Source organism: Nelumbo lutea, chromosome 1 (assembly GCF_056320005.1).
Source record: "Nelumbo lutea isolate HS-2025 chromosome 1, American lotus-T2T, whole genome shotgun sequence".
NCBI classification, from domain to species: Eukaryota; Viridiplantae; Streptophyta; class Magnoliopsida; order Proteales; family Nelumbonaceae; genus Nelumbo; species Nelumbo lutea.
The window spans coordinates 67,131,497-67,153,008 of record NC_142684.1 but is presented as its reverse complement, the minus strand read 5'-3'; the positions used below and the strand labels follow the sequence as shown (position 1 = coordinate 67,153,008).

The 21,512-nt window shown below is 39.0% G+C and overlaps 1 protein-coding gene across 1 annotated transcript in view; it reads left to right on the top strand.

Annotated features, from left to right (window-relative positions):
* Nucleotides 1-8,838, top strand: part of SRT1 (sirtuin 1) — a 50,700-nt gene extending 41,862 nt beyond the window's left edge. Inside the window, exons 11-14 of the mRNA XM_088964091.1 lie at nucleotides 4,763-4,845; nucleotides 5,326-5,393; nucleotides 5,910-6,012; nucleotides 8,168-8,838. Coding sequence (XP_088820217.1) covers nucleotides 4,763-4,845; nucleotides 5,326-5,393; nucleotides 5,910-6,012; nucleotides 8,168-8,464 — 551 coding nt within the window. The 3' untranslated portion in view covers nucleotides 8,465-8,838. The remainder of the gene's footprint in view (nucleotides 1-4,762; nucleotides 4,846-5,325; nucleotides 5,394-5,909; nucleotides 6,013-8,167) is intronic.
* Nucleotides 8,839-21,512: the final 12,674 nt, after the last annotated feature.

The following is a 21,512-nucleotide window of genomic DNA, read 5'->3' as shown; positions in this document are numbered from 1 at the left end:
ATATGGCAGTAGCAGAGTAGATTCTGTGTTATTTGAAGGGCTCCCCTGGAAAGGGAATTCTATTTGCCAAGCATGGCCATATGAAACTAGAAGCCTACACAGATGCTGACTGGGCTGGAAACATTGATGACAGAAGATCTACCTTTGGGTACTGTAGCTTGGTGGCTGGTAACATTGTCTCTTGGAGAAGCAAGAAACAACCTGTTGTTGCTAGATCTTCAGCCAAAGCTGAATACCGAGCCATGGCACATGGAGTTTCTGAACTATTGTGGCTTAAATCATTGGAGGAACTAGGGGTTGAGCATGACAAGCCAATGATGTTGTACTGTGATAATTAGTCCGCCGTCAACATTGTTCACAACCCAGTGCAATATGATAGAACTAAGCATATTGAAGTCGATAAACACTTTATTCGAGAAAGGATCTCTTCGGGTGAAGTATGTCTTCCTTTCATCACAACTGAATGACAGTTAGCAGATTTCCTCACCAAGGGCATTCCCAAGGCAAAACTTCAGCATGATACTGGCAAGCTTGGCATGATTGACATCTATGCTCAGCTTGAGGGGGAATGTAGAGAAGATGGGCTGAATGGCCTATAGGCTGTTTATCTTTAATGTTCTTTGCTGTAACGGGCCTTAATCTGGGCCTATCTTTCCTTATGTTATGTTCTTTTAATTTTCTGCCCAACTAAGGGCTTCTCTGTAAATTACCAAAGTTTAACTTATTTAAATAGAATTAAGGGTGTAAGAGAAGAGATTGTTTTTCTTCTAACTCTTAATACCAAATTTCCTGGGAGAGTAGATCCCAATGCAAATAACTCCACCTAAGCCCTGGCAAATCCATCAGCTAAAAAGCTAGCCAATCCTAGAACCCATCTAAATGAATGCTTATTTTGGATGCAAATGCTATTGCCTCTCCAATGTGTTTATGTAGTAAAATGGGCCTTAGAGCCCTCACTTATTCTACTACTGCTGCAATAAATCCCGGTGACATCACCAATCCAAGTTCCTGCAAAAGTTCCAAGAATTGAGTGTCTCAATTTCGTTGGGCTTGTTCAACTAGGATAGCCTCTCCTTCTTGCAGGAAAAAATTAGTCCTTTGTTCTCAATCCATTTATCTAACTGTACACCCAGTGTTTGTATTGTTTTGGGGTGATTCTGCTGATCCTTTCCATCAATCAAATTGTAGATCTAATGCTTTATTAGAGTTGATTGTTCTCCACCATCTCATTTTTTTAGGGCCCTATTCTCTATGGATTGTCTTCATGTGAAGCAATCTAAACCCCTTCATAAATTCTACATGAAAGTTGGGAAAATACTGGTTTGTGTTTGGAAAGCAGCATCAATCCAATAAGTGTACCTTCGGATATTCCTTTTTTTTGTTATCTTTTCCATCGCGTGCTATTAGACCCTCATGGATTTCTTGTTGCATAGTATGGTATGTTTTGATCTGCCAAAATGCCCACCGTTGAATGAGTGTTCTATGCTTATAAACAAACTATTTGCTAGGGTGAAAAAGCTGATCTTGTGGATAGTTTGGGATTGTTATTGTTGTTTTTACCTTTTTTGTTTGTGTGGGTGGGTTTGTACTGGTTCTCGCTCTTGTTGTTTGGCAAGGAAAGCAGACCATCTGTTTGTAAAATGTCTTGGAAGATCCGGTTGGAATTTTTCCCCATTGTAATGATATTTACCCTTCGGATGCACATGGACCTTGATTTGCAACTTGGTCCTGAAACTTTAATGAACCTTCATTTCATTGCAATTTGTTGAGTTATATTGTATTATGCACCTGAAACAACAATCCAGTATGGAGGAGCAGAGGAGTGACAAAAGATTATTCCAATTTAGCTAAGGCAGTGGAAGAAGCAATAGAACCATATCAAACATATCCACCCTTTACTTAGAACCAAGTAAAGAGGTGAGTAGATCACTCCCCCTGACAGAAGATAATATCTCCTAGGTACCAGAACTAGAAGGTGTAGTAGAGGGAATTGCACAGACAGATAACTGGGAATCAAAGGTAGTTGGCGTATTTGCATTCCCTTGCTTTCATCAATCTGACTGGTTTCAAATGAGGATGAAAATTTCAACATCAAATCTTGAGTTTGTTTTAGATGAGATGAGGCAGCAACTTCCTATTTAGGTTTAAACTCTAATAGAAAACAGAAATTTCCTATTCAAAAATCAAACAAGGTGGCCTTTATAAATCTCTACTAATTTCTGCTAAAACTAATTTATTGTAAAGAAGCCTGGAATTTCTGAAAGTAGAAAGTTGCAATTTTACTATAAATAATTATGTCAATTGCTATAAATAATAAGTCTGAAAGTATAGGTAGTACATTTCTAGAAGATTGAAACTCAACTTTCTAATGGATAAGGCAGCATGGACCCAACTTGACAAAGATTTTACTTTGGAGGACACAGCCTATGAGGTCAATTGGCCAATCCATATGTCACTTGAGGACTTCCACACATCTACATGAGCTGAAAATTTACAGTACCAAATTTCAGCCAAATTGACTGAGGTTTAACTGGTCAAGCAGTCCTAGTTGGTAGTGCAATCTGCAAGTATTTCATCTGACCTCTTTTCTTTGCAAATTTTTTTTGAGAGAAGTGAAGTATAATTTTTGCTGAGAATCTTCTGTAGTTTTTTCCCTAGGTTCTATGTTTACACTTGGTTTAATGCACCCAACATCATAAAAAGCTTCTGTTTTGACTCAACCATATCAAAACATGAGATCTGTAATTCTGTATTTTTTGGAATTACTTAGAAACTAATCTTTAAAAATACCATTACTGATTTAAGCATGTTCAAACAAGTCACCACAATGCTTCTAAAAAGAAATAGGCCTTCTTCTTCAGCACCCATTGTTCTCTGTGCAGCTTGCTATTGTCATCTAAAGGTCTAGGTGTCACCAATAGGGCATCATGGTTGTGGTGAACCGCAGAAGCTCAAGTAGTAGAGCTTTGATACCGTGTTGTAATTCTGAGTTTGTAATTACAAAAGAAAGTAAAAGTAAAATAAGAAAGGAAAAGAAGAAGAAAAGAAACATAAGGAAGATGCTCCAAAGATGTGGATGTCCAAATCTTTGGAAACATAGTGCAGTGATAACACTATCTGGCCTGAAAGGAATAGATGGTTGTTCCAAAATGTCTCCGGAGTTTTAGATGTTTTAATTTCTTTCACCTTTGGCATGCTGGTTTCTTAGGTTTCAGTTGCGAAAGGTCTTCTGATAGGTTCTGGAAACCTCACACTCAATTAGCAAACATACACAGAGTTCAAAGTAAAAGAAAACTGGAATTCGTTCAATGGAGAGTGGTAACAGTGGTCTGTTCTTCGAGAGACCGCCGGCTCTCCCAACACTCACAATGTTCTTTCCTGCCTCCCCCCAATCCAGACCCTTCCTTATATAATATTTCTCCCCCCCCCCTGACAACATAACTAATTCCCTCAGAGATATTCCCTCCTGACATCCTAACCGATTCCCTCTCAGAATTATTCCCTCCAGATATCATAACCAACTCCCCCATATATTATTCTCTCCTGATTTCATGACTAACTTTCTCTAGCAATGCCCAGCTGGCATAGCTAATCATTTCCCTCAACCGACTGCTGACCTGGCTTGCGCTGCCCTTTCCCTCTCCTAGCATATGTGAGGATAATTGGGGGCCTATCATCTTCATACCTCAGGCTTTGGTGAGGCAAGGAGCTTATCTGAATTGTAATCTTGTATGGGGGCGGGGGCTGAATCCTGCTCAAGGGGCTCCCCTTGGGGGTTCTGTTGTACTTTTTTTTTTCTAAAGTCTAATAAAATTACATTACATTTTCTTAAAAAAGCAAACATAAGAGAGATGCTGGTTTGGGAGAACCTTAGGATTCTATTCCATTTGGATCAGGTATCTATCAGCTACTGAATCTGGTTAATTGCCACCTAGATTTTTGTCCAAATTTTCTCTTGTAGTGAAGAGCAGAGACTTAAAGCTTATCTTCTCAAGATAAAAAGATCAAATTCAATGAAAGAGTGTTTCTTCCATGGCTGGAGAAATCTTGTGGACAGAAACAACTAAAACCTGCTATGCAAAGGTAATTTTCCATGGCAGTAGGACTGTAAATGGGTCAGATTTGGATTGGATCTACCTAGATATGGATCCAACCTTTAATGTGTCAAATTCTGTCTATATTTTGATTGGACCTGGATTGGGTTTGGATATCATATTATCATAATTTAACAATAAACAAACAAAACATTGTATGCTATTATAAAATGGATTATATATTACACATAATTAATGTAATAAATAATAAATAATTTCCACGAGACTTAACTTATGATCCTTTAGAGAAAATATACCAAGTAAACCCACTTCATTAGTTCATTAATGAACATCTGTGAATTTTATATAGACATGCACATGCATACAAATAATATTGGACTCGGATCTTAATTGGATTGGATTGGGGTGGATCCAGATTTGACGTGATTATATGTGGATCTGATTTTTGAGATCCAAATCTGGTTTAATCAAATTGGATTTCAAATTTGGGTTTGGATAGTCAGATATTGTTTACAGCCCTACGTACCAAAGTCATCCCTTCTACCTGGACGAACTGTTTCTCTCCCTCTTATTATTGTTTATCATTCCAGTTCCAACTATATGATATATGTCAGCTGACCCACAACTAACACTTAATGAAACATCTAATTGTTATTTGCTCAACTTGGTTATTGCTTTCTCACTCTGTCCTTTTGCTTGTCATGTAGAGGAAAGATATGTCAAATGGACATTGAGAATATCTAGTGTACATGGACAGAAAGCTCCATTGCCATTCCTTGAATCAGTCGAGGTAAAAATGTTCTTAGATATTCTTGCAGTTATTCTCCTATGAATAATATGAATATTTCTTACTAGTGTTTTTTCTTTAGGTCTTTAATGCTTGTTTCTTTCAAACAGTTTATAGTGCAAATATTTTGTTAAATCTTCAAGAATGGAATAGTGCACTAACAAGTAACAAGCTGTCATAAGTTGTCTTGCTCCCTCAGAAATTGCTATTTGCTACAGAAACTTTACATATTGGTTAACCTAGTACATAAGGTCTTCTGGTATCCAGTTAAATGAGAGAATCCTTCAGATATTTGGGCTAATGTTCCTGGCCATTGCAGGGGTTTGATCATTGTAATGTTTCTGTATTGTTAGTTACTTTGATTGATCAGTGTTGGAGCAGGGTTTAGAACATTTGTTATATTTTATACTCATGAGCTTCTATTACCTTGTATCTTTGTTGGCTCTTCTACTTGAACTTAATCCTTATCTTTTTGCAATCCAGATTTCTTTTTCAGATAGGCCAGACTTAAAGACTGCCATTCTTCATAAGCAACCATTTCAGCTAAAAAGGTACCTCCAATTGGTTCAACATGTAATGCCATCTTGAATAAAGGTTAACAAACTACTGTTCATTTGTTTTACATTTTGAGAAGCACTGACGCATGGATGTGTATACATATGACTTCTATTGCACAGCCGTTCTATATATGTTATCCACCATCTTATAAAGCCCATTAAGATATATGGACGAGAAATTGGTAATCATGTAATCTTCAACATCTGACATATTATCTGGAATTCTGGATATTTAACCTTGTTTTCTGATCCCTCCAGTAGGATGCAACAATGGTTAAGATAAAGGAGGGGTGTGGTTCTGGGTCTGTCTTCCTTATTTCTTTTGTTTTGGTGATGTCTTATCACCTTTGTATGACTCGGTTAAATCTAGGAATAACCCAAATCTATTGGGGGGGGGGATTCCCATCCCTCAATGTTTGTTTTTTGAGTACTGCATAGTAGGTCAGACTTCCTGACATGTATTCCTTGCGCATAGGTTTTTAATATTCTTCTTGTTTGTATTTATACCAGGGAGATGGTGAAGACAAGACCATTGATATTGGTGCTGAAGCTAAACTTTGGGGATGGCTGTGGTTGTCCAAGCACTAAGATTGAGTTCCCGGTTGACTTTGAGGTTAGATGTTAATGCATATTTAATTATGGACTTTATGGTTAGAAATTTTATATACTAATTGAAGTTAATGTGAAAGAAACTAGCTGGCTAATATGCACAATAATCTTTTTCCCATTCTCCCTCTTACCTCAAGTGGTCTGCAACCAGGTGGTTATTGTTCATATTCATTTTTTTGGAAGAGTAAAATGAAAAAAATTATAGATATAAAAGAAAACGAGATACAACCCGACCAATGGTGTTAAGATTACACCTGAAACAGGAAATCAAGACACAAAAACTAATAAAAGAAATCAAGGGACTCCACATAATGCATAATGTCTAGTCTTCAGGATCAAATGCCTCATCACATATGTCATCATCCTCATCCCAAATTAAATCCTGTTTCCGTCGAAGCTTCTTCTGTTCTTTCTCTTCCTTTTTCCCTTTTTCAAATATTTCAAAAGCTCTTCTAGATAACTTTTCACCTCCCCAAAAGAAAAGCCCTAAAGTCTTGCCAATTCTAGCTTCCCTGTCCACCAAAATCTTAAGCTCCACTTTTTCCCCCCTCCTTAATTTTATCAGCATGTTGAGACAAAACTAAACTACTCTCATCCACTTGGCTTCCTCATCCCCTGACCCCTCCTGACCTCTAGATCTTCCCTTATCAAGGTGATGTAACCTCCTTTCCAACAGCTTGAACCTCCTCCTCCCTCCTTTCATCACCCTTCTTCGATTCCAGAACTTTTAATTTCTTCCTCTGGTAAACTCTTTTATATTTATTGGAGGGTTCTGCCCCAATCAATGTCTTTTAGCCTTGAAGAAACCTTTGACATGTGGGCGAAGTGAGTGCTATTTGCCTCTTTGGCTTTCTTCATCCCTTCTGAAGTTCAAGGTCTCCTTGTGAAAATGTCTTCTCCGCCCTAAATGGACTCCTGTCCTGCTGACTATGATTTTCGCCCTTTGGAACTTCTCATGTTCCAAAGCCGAGCCAGAATTGTCGTCCTTGTCCAGAGCTTCTTTCGCACCCTCAGCACAGCATCCCTTGACATCAATCCCTTCCTCTTCATCCCTGCCTATCACTTCTTCCTTGTCCTCCCCTTCCCCCCTTCCTGGCCCCTTCACCATTTCCCCAGAAACCACCTCCCTTCCCTCCGACTGAATTTCCGAGCAAACTACCCCTCAGTTCTCCTTTTCCAAACTTCTTTGATGTGACGAGAAGGAAGAGAAGAAGAGGAAAGAAGCTCGACTTCGAAATCACCAAAACACAGAATAATACCGGCTTGCTGACCAGAACTCGACTTCTGAATCCTCCCTTCCCCTGGATCAGGCCCTTCAGTTGTGCTTCCACTTGGATCTGTCTCCTCCCGGTTCTTATGCACAATCCATTTCCACAGATCTTCAGACTGAAACACACACCCAGCTCTTTGGATCTGCTTAAATTTTCTCTTTCAAGACCCCCAGCCTGAGACGAGGAGTCTTTGAAGTCTCCCCAGCTTTCTTGACTGCACTGTCTTTCGAAACTCGAACCTCATTCGAGCCCTCACCACCTTCTTTACCTCCCTGAGACGCCTCTTCGTCTTCTAACAGTCCTGATTCCGCTCTCTCTTTTAACTCTCCTCTCCCCTGACAAGCTGACAGGTGCAACCATTTCATATTCATCTTACTGATCATAATGAAACATTTAAGGAAAGAGAAGAAGCAGAAAAGCTGACAGGTGCAACTGTTAAGTGCCTGACAAGTATTAAGAATGTCTTTTACTTTCATTATAAGCAAGAAAGAAAATATCACTTTGGATAACTATAACCATTCATCTACTTTGGGTTTCCTTTTGCTTTTCTGTGTTGTCGGGGGTTTGCCCCACATTGGACCCAAATGTGCACCATAGCTGTTGGGTGACAATACTTCTATCTTCATTCTAATCTTCCATACCAACTGCATCCCATGATAGTGTAGTCCAAGTTGTCAGTTATCCCACTAACTACAGATTTATCATATAGCACCTTACCCGCCCATATAAGGGACCAAAGCCTCATTGTAAATTTACAATAACCCCAGAAAATACCTTCTTGGTAGAAAAATACTAACCATGTTAAACTCCAGTAATTGTACCACCTTAATAGCATATAAAACAAGTGTCCTGGTTGTGAAGTGTATCCTTAATCTTCATATGGTGCAGATTGTGACAGATGGCTTCAATTATGACAAGGATGTCATCTTACAGAAACTGAACGACAGAGCAATCCAAGAGGGATGCTGTGGGCAATATGCATCCATAGAGAGGAAGATCCTTACAACCCCGAGAAGTGAGGTCACAGTCTATGCCATTGCAACCAATATAGTCAGTTATGACCATCTTCTGGGAACCTCTAAAGCATCTGAAATCGTTCCTCAGAGTGGTGGCTATATGGTGAAAAGGCTCAATGAGGGCACTAATGGGGTTGAAACATCCCTGAAGAGACCAAAGAGATGTTAACTGTCATTTCTTTTTCTATTATGTGCCTTTTTTTCTTGGTCTATACTACTATAAGTAGAGGAGAGGATCCAGATTGTATAGATATTCTAGTTGTAGTACTTACAGGCAGGCATATATGTTTAGGGACTGAGTGAATTTTGTGTAACCACACTCAGTCTTCCCAACAGTGGATATGTAGAAGGGGAAGGGGACATGGCTGCCATGGCCCAGTTTTGTAAATTCTCAGCAGCTTTGAAAACCGTCTTAGTGGAAAAAGGATTCTGGAATAGGTAGTTTTTGGGGGCTCCTTACCATTCTTCTTTTGTGTATAAATGTAAACAACTTTAGATGGATTCCTTAATATTCTCGAAACCTCCTATCTTACAAGGAGTAAATGGTGCATAAAGATTATATAATATGCTAACGTGGCCTTTACAGGTAACGCCTAAATAGATGACATGCTGCAAATGCTCTCCAACTGTGACTGTTGAAGGTGAACAACAGGTAGGCTTGAGATTGCAACCCCCTGGACAACAAAGACATCGGGTTATGCTAGCAATTAATTGAGAACAATCAAAGAGATGACACTATGTTATAGTCATGTGTCCTCCCTCTATCAGCGGCATTTATGTTCTTGGGATTACTAAACTGACTGCCCTGCCCCTCATGGCCTTTGCTGTCCATATGGTTATTTGAGAACAACCAATCAAAGACATGATGGAAAACAATGGCCTTCCCACTCCCAAGTCCAAATTGGTACATGCCTACATGGCTGAGGCATATTCTGCCTGACTGTTTAACATTGCTTATGCTCCATCAGAGCAGGAAACTATTCACATTAAATGGCATTTTCTATTGATTTGAGATCAAAATCTAATAAAAGAATTTTGTCATTCTTTTTTCCCTTTTTCTATTATTTATTTGGTTGTCCTGATTAGGAGTCCAAGAACCCTAGCTTTTCTTTGTCTTACCTTGGTTGATCAGATACTATGTTCTCAATCTATGACTAAGAAATCCCATCTACTTGATCAATGCCCTAGATTTTTTTTTTTTTTTTTTTTTTTTTTTTTTATGGTAAAGGAGGTTAAAGTAGCTGGTGAATTATTTAGAGTCTGAAAGGCAAATAGTGCTACACTACAGGTGGCTTGCTTGTCCCCCTAAGCCTTCAACTCTGGTAAATGTGGGAATTGATTTCAGGATTTGGCCACATCCAGCTAGACCTTATCAGCTGGGGTTTGGTACATTTTCCTTCAAACATGTTGCTAGACCCAAGTCACCCAACGCCCAAAGTGGGAAGTAATGTTATCGGCTTATCGCAATAATATTAAACTCAAGGCTCAAATGGCCGTATCCCAAATTTCCAATGTAATTCAACCTTGAAAATGGTAGTGGAGTTAAAAGTAGATGTTCGGTTCCGTTGGAGTTTTTTAGGGAGGCGTTTATCAGATCAATGTTTATTTGATAAACACTACTTTAAACGCTTTTTCTTTTCGTTATTTGGTTGGGCTGATTTGTGGGAGTTTCAAGAAATGATGTTTAAAGGCACTTGATAACTCAGCGATGAGAAACATTTCCTACCTTGTGCTGTTTGGAAGGGCGTTTCAAGAAGTGGGCCATATGGGCGATTCGGTGTGGCACCTTTTCTTGAGTTGAGTGTCATATTTTGAAATCTAATGGTCCAAACTACCCTTGTGCATATTTTGAAATTCAAGGGTTGATTTTGGATGAAAATGACATCCGACGGCCAAAATGATAGGTATAGAGGATCATTATGAGCCGATGGTCGAAAATACCCTTTGCGCATCCAATATATATGGTATATCCTAATAACAAAATTCGGAGTCATTTTACTTGTTACTATACATCTATCTTAATGCATTTTACTTCTTACTACCCTTTGCGCATTCAATGCTATATGAATTCAACGAATACCAAGCTTCCAAAATTTGTCATTCACACGTTAGAATTGGATAGAATTCAACAAATTGGCATATATTTGACTCGCACAAGATACGGAAATTTCTTCCATCACATGTACAGATTCACCAAATTTGTTAATCATTTGGTTTTGTACAGATTCACCAAACTAGCTTCACGTTGATCAGCTTAAATTGATTGTTGCACCATTCAAAGGAGTAGTTAGTTGTAGCCCATGTCCCCTTCAATTCTCATCTTTTAGCTTTACCACTTGTTTCTGTACCCGAAGCGGTTGCAATGGACTCTTAGAAATGAAAAAGAAAGAAGACGACAGAGTTAACATCATATTAAAGCAAAGGAAAGTTCACCGGATGATCGACTTTCAAAGGGGTAGGTATGACATACCATTCAGATCGGGAAATAAACAAAGAAGCACCTTCCCGGTGTATGCAACAGCAACACCTCGCTGTATTAGGGCTGCCAGACAAAAAAAAAAAAAGTCGCAATGGTCAGTATGAAACATACGACTGGCGTCGAGGAGAGGATTTGTAGCAGTCGATGACAAACTTACTGGCGACTTGACCTGTTCATGGGCCGGGTGGCCCAACGGGCCAGGCCGGGCCATAGACTGGCTTAAACATGCAAATGAGCCCGCAGGCTTGACCTCGTGCCAAAAAGTCTGGCCCATAATAAATTTGAGCCAGGCTTGGGATTTGCCAAAACAGCTCGGCCCAGCCTGACCTATAGACTAAACCCCAAAACCCTAATATCTAAGTAACCCTTCTCATTCATCTCTTTCCACTTTTCCGGTTAGCCGAACTACCCAGTGCCCATTGCCAAACTTCTCTTCTCTTCACATCCTCCTCACACTCTCAAGCAATCATAGAACCGGCGAGCATTTACTAGTGCAACAATTCTGACAGACCGACAGTGAGTCTTCTCTCTCTCTCTATCTCTTTCTCTCTCTCGTTCCCCTTCTCACTTCTTCTCTTTCAAATCTCAGACACCGGAAAGGCGGCAAACAGAGGCATCGACGGCGGTGGTGAATCCTCTCTCTCCCTCTCTCTCTCTCTCTCTCTCTCTCTCTCTCTCTCTCTCTCTTTCTCTCCCTCTCTCACAGATGTGTATTGACTCCACTTTTCACTATTAAAATCGCATCTCACTACGAACTGAGCACCGGCGACGGTAGTGAATCCTCTCTCTCTCTCTCTCTCTCTCACACACACACACACATAGACACGAACTCAGCACCGTCAAACACAATCACCGACGGTGAGATCTTTCTTCTGTTAGGTCGAGCTTTGGGCTTTTTATTAGGGCCGGGCTCGGGCTCGGCCCTAACAAAATCATGTTTATGAAGAGTAAAAGCCCGGTTGGAGCCCAGCCCATGAACAGGTCTACTGGTGACACACCCTCTCTAGTTACCGTGAGAAGAAAATCTCCCTACGCAAGTCCCTCTCTATGGCTATCCTTGCGAAAAGTCCCTCATGCATAGTGGTAAGGGTTTGGGGCATGGGGATTTTCTTCGCAATTTCAGTGATCCGTGAAACACTAGATATCTCTCCCTTAATCGCCACATCGCCAATACAGAAGCATATCGATCATGATTTCGACTAATGACGCATTTGCGAATGTTTTGGTGTGAAACGTCATCAATGGACTTTTACATCAATGACGTTTTACACTGCTTACAAGCGTAGCCTTGGGTTCAAATTGTAGTATTTAGCATGTCATTGGGTCTCATGCTAGCATACTATTTTTTTTTTTCAATTTGAGTTAGGGAATTAATCATGTTTTCCAAAACCCGACCAGACTGGATGGTCGGACTAGAAAAACCAAGAACCGATCACCTGACCATTTCATTTTTCCCCACAACTGCTTTTTTCCCCAAAATCGTTGATTTTGGTCAGCAAACTACTGAACCGACAAGTTACCCATTCAAACCGTTCAAACGGTTTTGACCATTTTTCAAAATTTTTAATTTTTTTTTGTCAGAACGGGCCAACCGTTTAGGTCGAATCGTCAGATCATTCGACCCGGTAATCGAACCCTGATCGGTTCGATCGTTGGGTCGGTTTTAAAAACCATGAAATTAATAGATGTAGTTGATAACAAGGATTAAAACATTGACATGATACGCCTAATACGGGGCATATCGTATCGATATTAGGTTGCACCGATACGGGATACGCTACGATTGCATGTGTATCCTACCAGTCATAGCGTACCGGTCAGATACACCACCATATTAGCGCGTATCGCATAGTATCGGTCGATACGTGTTGACACAGAAGCATATCGACTAATGAGGCCAAGCCAATTACATAGACATAAATATGTGCACAGGTTAAGCCCTGATTGGGCTTGGAGAATTACGCCTAGGCTCAGCCATAGAATTTGTACGTATGATACAGACCCAACCTTTTTCTAGGATGAACTGAAAATGATCACCCAAGAGTATAATTTGCTTTTATAACTAGACATCTGGTTCACCCAGGACCAGACATTTTTTCCATGCGGATTTTGCGACTATGTACCCCATTAAGGGTTTACTTGCCTAGTATTAATAAAGTTTCCTTCAAAAAACACAATACAACTTGCTACATATTTAGTAGTCAGCACTAGGCCATCATGTATCCTATAGAGAAGCAAATGCAGCAAGGCCATGTTTAAGTAAAAAGATTTACTACTTCTGTGAAGTACTTTTGTGGATAATAAGGCCACACTTCCTTTTTTTTGAAAAAAATTTGATGTTGGTGAGGTGGTTCGGTATTATATTTTCATGTAGGCACTTCCTTGAAGGAGTGAAGTAAAGATGATGTTTGGGAGTGTTTTTCTAATGGACTTCTTTTTGTTTTTGTAATTTTCATGTTTGGAAAATCCAAAAGCCCATCGAGAATTTGTTTAGTGAAAAAAAGGGAAAATTATAGTTAGATCCGGTTGTACATTTAAAATTAGGCTATAGGTTGGTCCAGAAACCAACTAAAGCCTTGACAACCAGTTTTACATTTCAAATTGTAAAAACCCCCACCATTTCATCGGAGGCTTATGTGGTTGTTGCCAATATGGGACTCTTAATCCATCTTGGACACAACAAAAAGTCTATACCAAAAATAGGTTTTTAGTTTCTCTCTCATTTCCAATGTCTCTCGATCTCCCTCCTTTCTCTCTCACTCTCATAGTCATTTCTTGATCTCCTGTTCCTTTTGTCTCTCCCACTTTCTCACCTTTGGCCTACAACCAAATCAAAACATCTTTTTCTCTCATTCTCTTTGTCAATCTCTCACTCTCTCACTCTCTCTCTCTCTCTCTCTCTCTCTCTCAATCTATCATTCTCCCTCATTCTCCCTCAGTCTTTCTCCCACTCCCTCTCTTGTTCATTTTTTTTCTTACACACTTATATGGTATTAACTAGACCGTATAAAAAAACTAAAGGGACCAACCACTTGTACAATCAAATTATAAATTTCTATCAAGTTGGTGTTTAAGTGTGTAAGAAAAAAAAAAAAAGAATGTGTGAGGGACTGGGAGAGAAACTGAGAAAGAATCATAAAAATCAAGGGAGAAGGAGAGATCGACTGAGAAGAGAGAAAGAGAGTAAATTCAAAAACAAAAGACTATTTTTATTTATTTTCAAATAACACAGTCGTTGAGCAGAGAGAACGAGACCACTATGAGAGAGAGAGAGAGAGAGGAAGTGGGAGAGATACTAAAAACTTTTTTTTTTTTATTTCAAATCATCCAACATTAAAGGGCAATTTCAGTATAAGTAGTGGGAGAGAGAGAGAGAGAGAGAGAGAGAGAGGAAGTGGGAGAGAAGCTAAAAGCTTTTTTTTTTTCAAATCATCCAACATTAAAGGGCAATTTTGGTATAAGTTTTTGGCTGTGTCCAACATGGATTAAGAATCCCATGTTAGCAATAGCCACCTAAGCCTCTGAAGACATGATTGGGGTTTTTATAATTTAAAATGTAGAGCCAATTGTTAGAGTTATGTTGGTTTCACCTGCAACTTAATTTTAAATGTACAACCAGCTCTAACTATAATTTTCCCAAAATATAGATGGGACTATTATATTTTTACATAAAAAAGTCTATTTGAAAAAATAAAAGAAAAACTCTAATTAGTTTTTTATGTTTGTATAAATTATTTTGAAAATATGGGAAAATTCTCGATTAGTACCCTGTACTTTGGGTCTAGTGCTAGTTTTGTCCCCGAACTTTAAAACTCAACAATTTAGTACCCAAACTTTCAAAACATGCCAATTTAATACCTACAATTAACCAACCGTCAATTGCGTGCATCACGTGACATCATGTGTGACTTAGAACTTTTGAAAATGACAAAGTTACCCTTAAAAATAAAATCATGTTCATCAACTTCTTCCTTGAGAAGATGAAAGAAAGGTGTAATCCCATTTGATTTCCTGGTGACCATATATTGCCCAACCATCTAAAAGGGTCCAATATGCTGCTCGAAATACATGATACTTAAAAAAACTTATAACCACTTTATTCAGGGAATCTCCCTTGATACAAATATGTGAGAGCAATGATTGCGATTATGAACTTAGAAATTACTTATCTCTTTGCTATCCTTTGTTTCACCACTAAATACCAATGAAACATATAGTTGTAAAAAATGTTGTTTTGTATTTATTTAGTCATTGCTTAGAGATTCCATTTCAATTCAAGAATTATCAACTGCATTACAGATTAGAATAGTCGGATTTGAATGCTAAATCTTGAATCCATCAAGATTGCCAATTCATCCAACGATTTTGTTGGATAGCTGTGAGTGAGGTGGTTAGGCTACATATGGGGTCTCATTGAAGGACAAAGAAAAGCTGGGAGCAAGAGGTAGACTAAAGGCTAGGGCGAATGAAGTGATATAATGATCTCTCATTACAAATTGGACCCCTATTTATAGGGAGAGATCCCGAGGTCCCAAAAGGAAGAAGCCAAAAGCGTTTGATTCCCATTAGGAAAGGGAATCTCGGATTCGGTGTCAGTTGTTAGGGAGCACTACAAGGGTTTTGCCACGTGTCTTATGAGATATCTCAAGGATGAGCTTTCCTTTCATTTGAGGATTTTCATAATACACGTGTGCTACTTCCTTTCATGACCCTCTTAAACTGATGTGGCGCGGGTGATGTCACTATTTAGCTCGCGTGTTCTCATTAGTTCTATGAGGTGTCTCGTCATGTGCATTATTAATGACGCACATGCCTCTTTCATTTACGTATGTTCTGTGATGAGTGTAAGCTTTAAGCTCAACATAAGGTCACACGGGTCTAAAATTCATCGCAACATGTTTCAGGTCATGAGTTCGTCGCAGATGTAGGATGAGTTATGGACTCAACGCAGGAATTCGTGTAGTATTGGTTTAACACCTTTTGTGTTCTGATGGTTTGAATGACAATCATATACTTACAACAACAATTTACAATAATGGAGGCAACAGAAAAAGCCTTGTACCATTGTTGTTGTAGCGACAAGGTAAGTCCATTGGTTGAATCCTTACTGAATCGTAAGCAGAGGCAAGGAAGCAAACTAGTGATGTGCGTCAGAAGTTGTGTCTTAACATCCCTAATTTGGAGTCACATGAGTGCACTATGATCCATGAGAGAACCTCAATAGAGAAGCCATGGCTCATTGTTGACATGAAACCTTTAAGAATGAGAAAAATCATCGTTGGTCCCCACTCCCCAAACTCTATGTGTTGGTGTTGAAGCCTATTAGAGCATATTTCGGATAGAGTCCATAATAGATCTGGGATCTCTCTTCACCCTCTCATATCTTTACTTATTTCTTATATGTACCTTATCTCCTAACTTATAGTTACCTGTGTTGTAATCCAACTCGTGCTCCTAAGTGTTGTGTTGTAATCAAATTGTCATCAATTGATCACTATAAATACTTAAGGGTTTGATCGTTTAACCCATCAATCCATTCTTCAATCTTCATTGTGTTATTTGTTTAACTTGGTATCGGAGCTTAATACCATGGCCTCCAACGGTGACTCAGTTTTTGCTTCAATTCAAAATTCTCAAAATTCTCAATCCAACATGTCCTCAACCATCGATGTGATTTCTTCTTCGACCTCTACTTCCTCTCACTATCTCCCCATCAAACTGAGTGGAGATAATTACTTACTCTGGAAGGTGCAACTACTTCCAATCTTCTACACTCACAAGGTCATGGGAAATGTTGATGGTACCACCAAGGCTCCTCTAAAAGAAGTCGTTGATCCTAGTAATCCCAATAACAAGGTGTCAAACCCTGCTTATGCTGAATGGTTTCATAGGACCAATTGGTCCTTAACTGGACTATTTCTACTCTCACCAAAGGGGTGTTCTCTCAAGTGGCAAGCCTTCGATTATCACTTGAGGTATGAACTACTCCTGTGAAATTTTTTATGCACATTCTCGACTCTAGATTCTTTAGATGTGTTAACAGTTAAAGAGTTTAAAGAAATCTCTCTCTATCATTAAATATATTAATAAAGCTAAGGGTCTCTCTAATAACTTATCTATTGTTGGCGATCCCATTAGTTCTACAAATCTTGCATTATTTGTTTTAACTAGAGTCGGTTTGGAATACGAATCGAATGTTACTATTTTCACCAACCGATCTGATATAGAGTAGCTCGATATTGATGATATATTGGGCATTCTCTTAAGCCATGAAGCGTGGTTAGAGTAATATCTTCCTCGGTCTATGGACAACTCATCATTGGTCAATCTCACTTCTTTCAAAGGCAAAAATTAGTCCTCTCAATAGCATCCTTGGAAATGTTCTCCTTCTAACAACTGTGGTTGTAGTTGTGGTCGTGGACATGGTGGATCTAATGGAGGCCGAGGTCGTGTTCGTTCTATCATCATCTGTTAGGTGTGCAACACTCCCAGGCATGATGCACACAAATGTAAGCGCCATTATGATCTTAATTTTAATAATCTACAAATAGAGGAATCCAAACCAACAACTTTTCATGGAGGAGTCTCCTCCAATTTTGATCCCACATGGTATCCAAATTCTGGAGTCACACATCATATGACGCACAATGTTGATAATCTGCAAAATCGTTTTGATTATGGTGGTTCTGATCAGATTAAGGTCGGCAAAGGGGCAAGTTTATAGATTTCTCATATTGGTTCTTCTCTGATGTCTCATAATTCTCATACTTTTTAGTTGAATGATTTAATGCATGTACCTTGCATCTCGAAGAATTTATTATCTATTAGCAAGTTTACTCGTGATAATGATATCTTTTTTGAATTCCATCGTGATTATTTTGTTTTAAAAGATTATATGGGGAGACAAATTCTACATGGACCTAGTAGAGACGTGCTATGTTGTTTCCCAAGTAGTCTCGGCATCAAGAATGGTTCTCTAACTACTTTTATAGGTGAAAGTACTTCCATTGTTGGTTGGCATCAACAACTAGGGCCCATAACTCTTTAAGTGGTATGACAAGAGATCTCCAAGTTCAAACTCTTGTCTTATGCCAATGATGTTCCGTCTGTGTGTGAGTCTTGTTAGTTAAGGAAGAGTCGTAGGTTAATCTTTCTTCTTCTGATAGTCATTATAGTGGTCCTCTAGATTTAATTTACTCAGAGGTTTGTCCAGCCCTTGTTGTGTCCACAAGTTGTTACGGATATTACGTAATATTTCTTGATGACTATATCAATTTTACTTAGTTATTTTTGATGCACAATAAGTCCGATGTATTTGATATTTCTCTTAAATTTAAGAAGCAGGTAAAAGTATTGTTTAAGAAAAAAAATTGTGTTAACTATTCGACCAGGGAGGAAAATACAAATGGGTATCATCGTTTTTGGCTGAGCACAGTATCACACACCACCTTGCCTACCCACACACTCATGAATAGAATGGTGCCACCAAAAGAAAACATCGCTACATCATCGAGTCTACCATGTCTCTACTTGCGTCCTCAGCTATCCCCTTCACTTTCTGGATGATGCAACCTCTACAATTATTTATTTGATTAGTCAGGTTCCTACTAAGGTGTTGTAAGGTTAGTCTCTCTTTGAAATACTATTCATTACCACACCTGATTACATGGTGCTTTACACCTTTGGTTGTGCTTGCTATCCCCTACTTTAGCCATACAATCACAAAAAGTTATCTTTCGATTGTTTCGTTGCATATTCATCAGCTACAATGACTCTCACAAAGGATATAAATGTTTTCACCCTCCCCCTAGTTGGCTTTATATTTCTCATCACATCATCTTCGACGAGAGTTGCTTTCTGAGTATTCTTGCCTCTTCTCCGTCTTCCAAAAGGCAAATATCATACAATGGTTACTATTTCTATACCACCGGTCTTCTCTTCTCTAATTCCTTGTTCAACGATGCCCATGCACTCTCCATAATATGCTGACCGACCCTATCTACTTGCTTGACCTCGTCTTCGGCTATTGTGTCTCCACCTATCGACAATGTTATTTTTGGTGATGTTCCTTTCCTACTCTACATGGCACTCAACTTGTACAAGAGTTGCTTGATGCTACTCAACCAGTCCCGACACCCTCTACCCATACTATGCTAACCCGTTCCCTTACAAGCTATCTACCAACTCAATCTCATACAACAATTTGCTACCCTATTCTAAAGGTTCTACTCACTACTCTTCATGATGATCTTCACAAGCCTAGTTGTTTTTCTAAAGCCATTAAAGAACCATGCTAGCGTGAGGTGATGTCTCGAGAGTTTAATATGCTCTTGTTCTTAATGACATGTGGACCTTAGTACCCTATCAACCTCATATGCATGTCATTGGTACAAAATGGGTGTACAAACTCAAAAGGTGGGTTGATGGGTCTGTTAGCGATGTAAAACATGACTAGTTGCTCAAGGGTTTAGTCAAGTTTCAGGGGTTGATTTCACAAATACCTTTAGTCTGGTAGTGAAGTCGGTCACCATCTGTACTATTCTTGCCCTCTCCACTACTCTAGGTTGGTCCATTTGGTAGTTGGATTTCAACAATGCTTTTCTCAATGGTTATGTCTCTAAGGATATTTATGTTCATTAACCGAAAGCTTTCAAGGACCCAACTACCCCTCACCATGTTTGTAAACTCACTAAAGCATTGTACGGCCTCCATTAGGTTCCCCGAGCATGGTAAACTCGTCTCAGCTCTCGTCTCCTTCTAATGGCTCCTCACAATCTACGCTTGATGATATTGTTTCTACTTTAGGCCGGACCTTCTCTTTGAAAGATCTTGGTCCAACACACTATTTCCTTAGCATGGAGATTATGGCTCAACCTCATGGGATTGTCCTAACTCAACGGTGGTACAATTTAGATCTCTTGAAGCGTGCTAACATGGCTACGGACAATCTAAACTCTCAAGGTTTATTGGTGACTCTCTCTCAGATTCTTCAGAGTATCGAAGTATCATTGGTGTGCTCCAGTATCTTACTATTACATGGCTAGACATCTTATTCTCCATCAACAAAGTTTGTCAGTTTCTTCACTCTCCAATAACAGGACACTAGGCCATTGTGAGACGGATCTTGTGGTACGTCAAGCACACAACCAAACATGGACTCCATTTCTACTCCACTTCAGCTCCTCTCACTCTTCAGGCTTATCTGGTGCTGATTGGGATGGTTGCCCCGATGATCGGCGTTCCATTGGTGGTTATCTCATTTATTTAGGACAAAACTTGGTTGCTTGGAGCTCTAAGAAGCAGTCCACCATCGCTTGTTCTAGTACTGAATCTAAATTCCGAGCTTGTGCTAATGCTGCCATGGAATTGCTTTGGGTTCGTTCTTTATTACAAGATTTTGGCCAGTCATTGACTCATATGCGGTTATTTGGTGTGACAACATTGGAGCAACATATCTTGTAGCCAGTCCTGCCTTCCGTGATCGTACGAGACACATTGAGGTCAACTTCCATACTCAAACGATCTTTTCATATCCTCCGGTGATCAGGTTGCGGATCTTCTTACCAAATTGGTCAGCGGTACTTGTTTTGTTTCTCTTATGTCCAAGCTTCATGTCCTTCCCGGACATTTCACTTGAGGGGGCGTATTATAGCATGTTATGTTTTGGAGAGATTCCACAACAGATCTGGGATCTCTCTCCACCTCTTATCTCTACTTATTTCTTATCTATACTTTATCTCCTAACTTATACTTATCAGTGTTATTATCCAACTCAAACTCCTAAGTGTTGTGTTGTAATCAAACTGTGATCAATTGATCACTATAAATACACAAGGGTTTGATCATTTAACCCATCGAATCATTCTTCAATATTCACTGTGCTATTTGTTTAACTAAGCCAGATGTCGTTACCACTTTGTTTCTTCTATTGGCCACTGTCTGCGGCTTCCACAATAGATTGGTCTAGCGTGAGTGTTACACTAACCATGCCCAAGGAGGGAATAGGTTTGTATGTCTAAGATTAAATAGGATGTTGTGTTCCATTAATCGTTGTGATGACTAAATTCCATTGTTACTTCCGACTTTATGTTCTTAACTTGCAGGAGAACTGTCAGCTACTTAAGACAAAGTTGATGTTGCTTCAATCAATGGTGACTTATTCTTAAACCGATGCCCAGAATATGAGAGAAATCAAAAGAAACCCAATCAAAACATAAGCTACAACCTACAAGCTAAATAAAATGATAATGAAAATTTGAAAACCATTTGATATGAATTAGATGGTTAATTAAGAAAATTAAATGATATTTGAAGAGCATTTATGTTTTTTTAAATGCCACTTAATGACTAGTTATGATAGGTACTGAATTGATATGTGAAAATTCAAGTATTAAATTGTCACGTTTTAAAGTTTAGGGACCAAAGTGACATTAGACCAAAAGTACAGGATACTAATTCAAGGTGGGGCCATGGCAATAGGCAATGGGGCGGGTTAGGAATGGCAATGGGGCAGGTTCAGGGCGGGGGTTATATTCCTTGTCCTCGACCTCAACTCTGAAATTAACTTCCATTCTCGTCCTCGATCCCTACCAGGGATAGAATTTGTCCTTCATCTTTGATTCTTGGCAGGGATGGATTCCCTACGGAAACCTGAATCCCCGATTTTTTTAAATAGCAGTATTTTTTTAAAAAATAAAATTTACTTAAAATAAATATAAATTTTAAATTATAAATAATA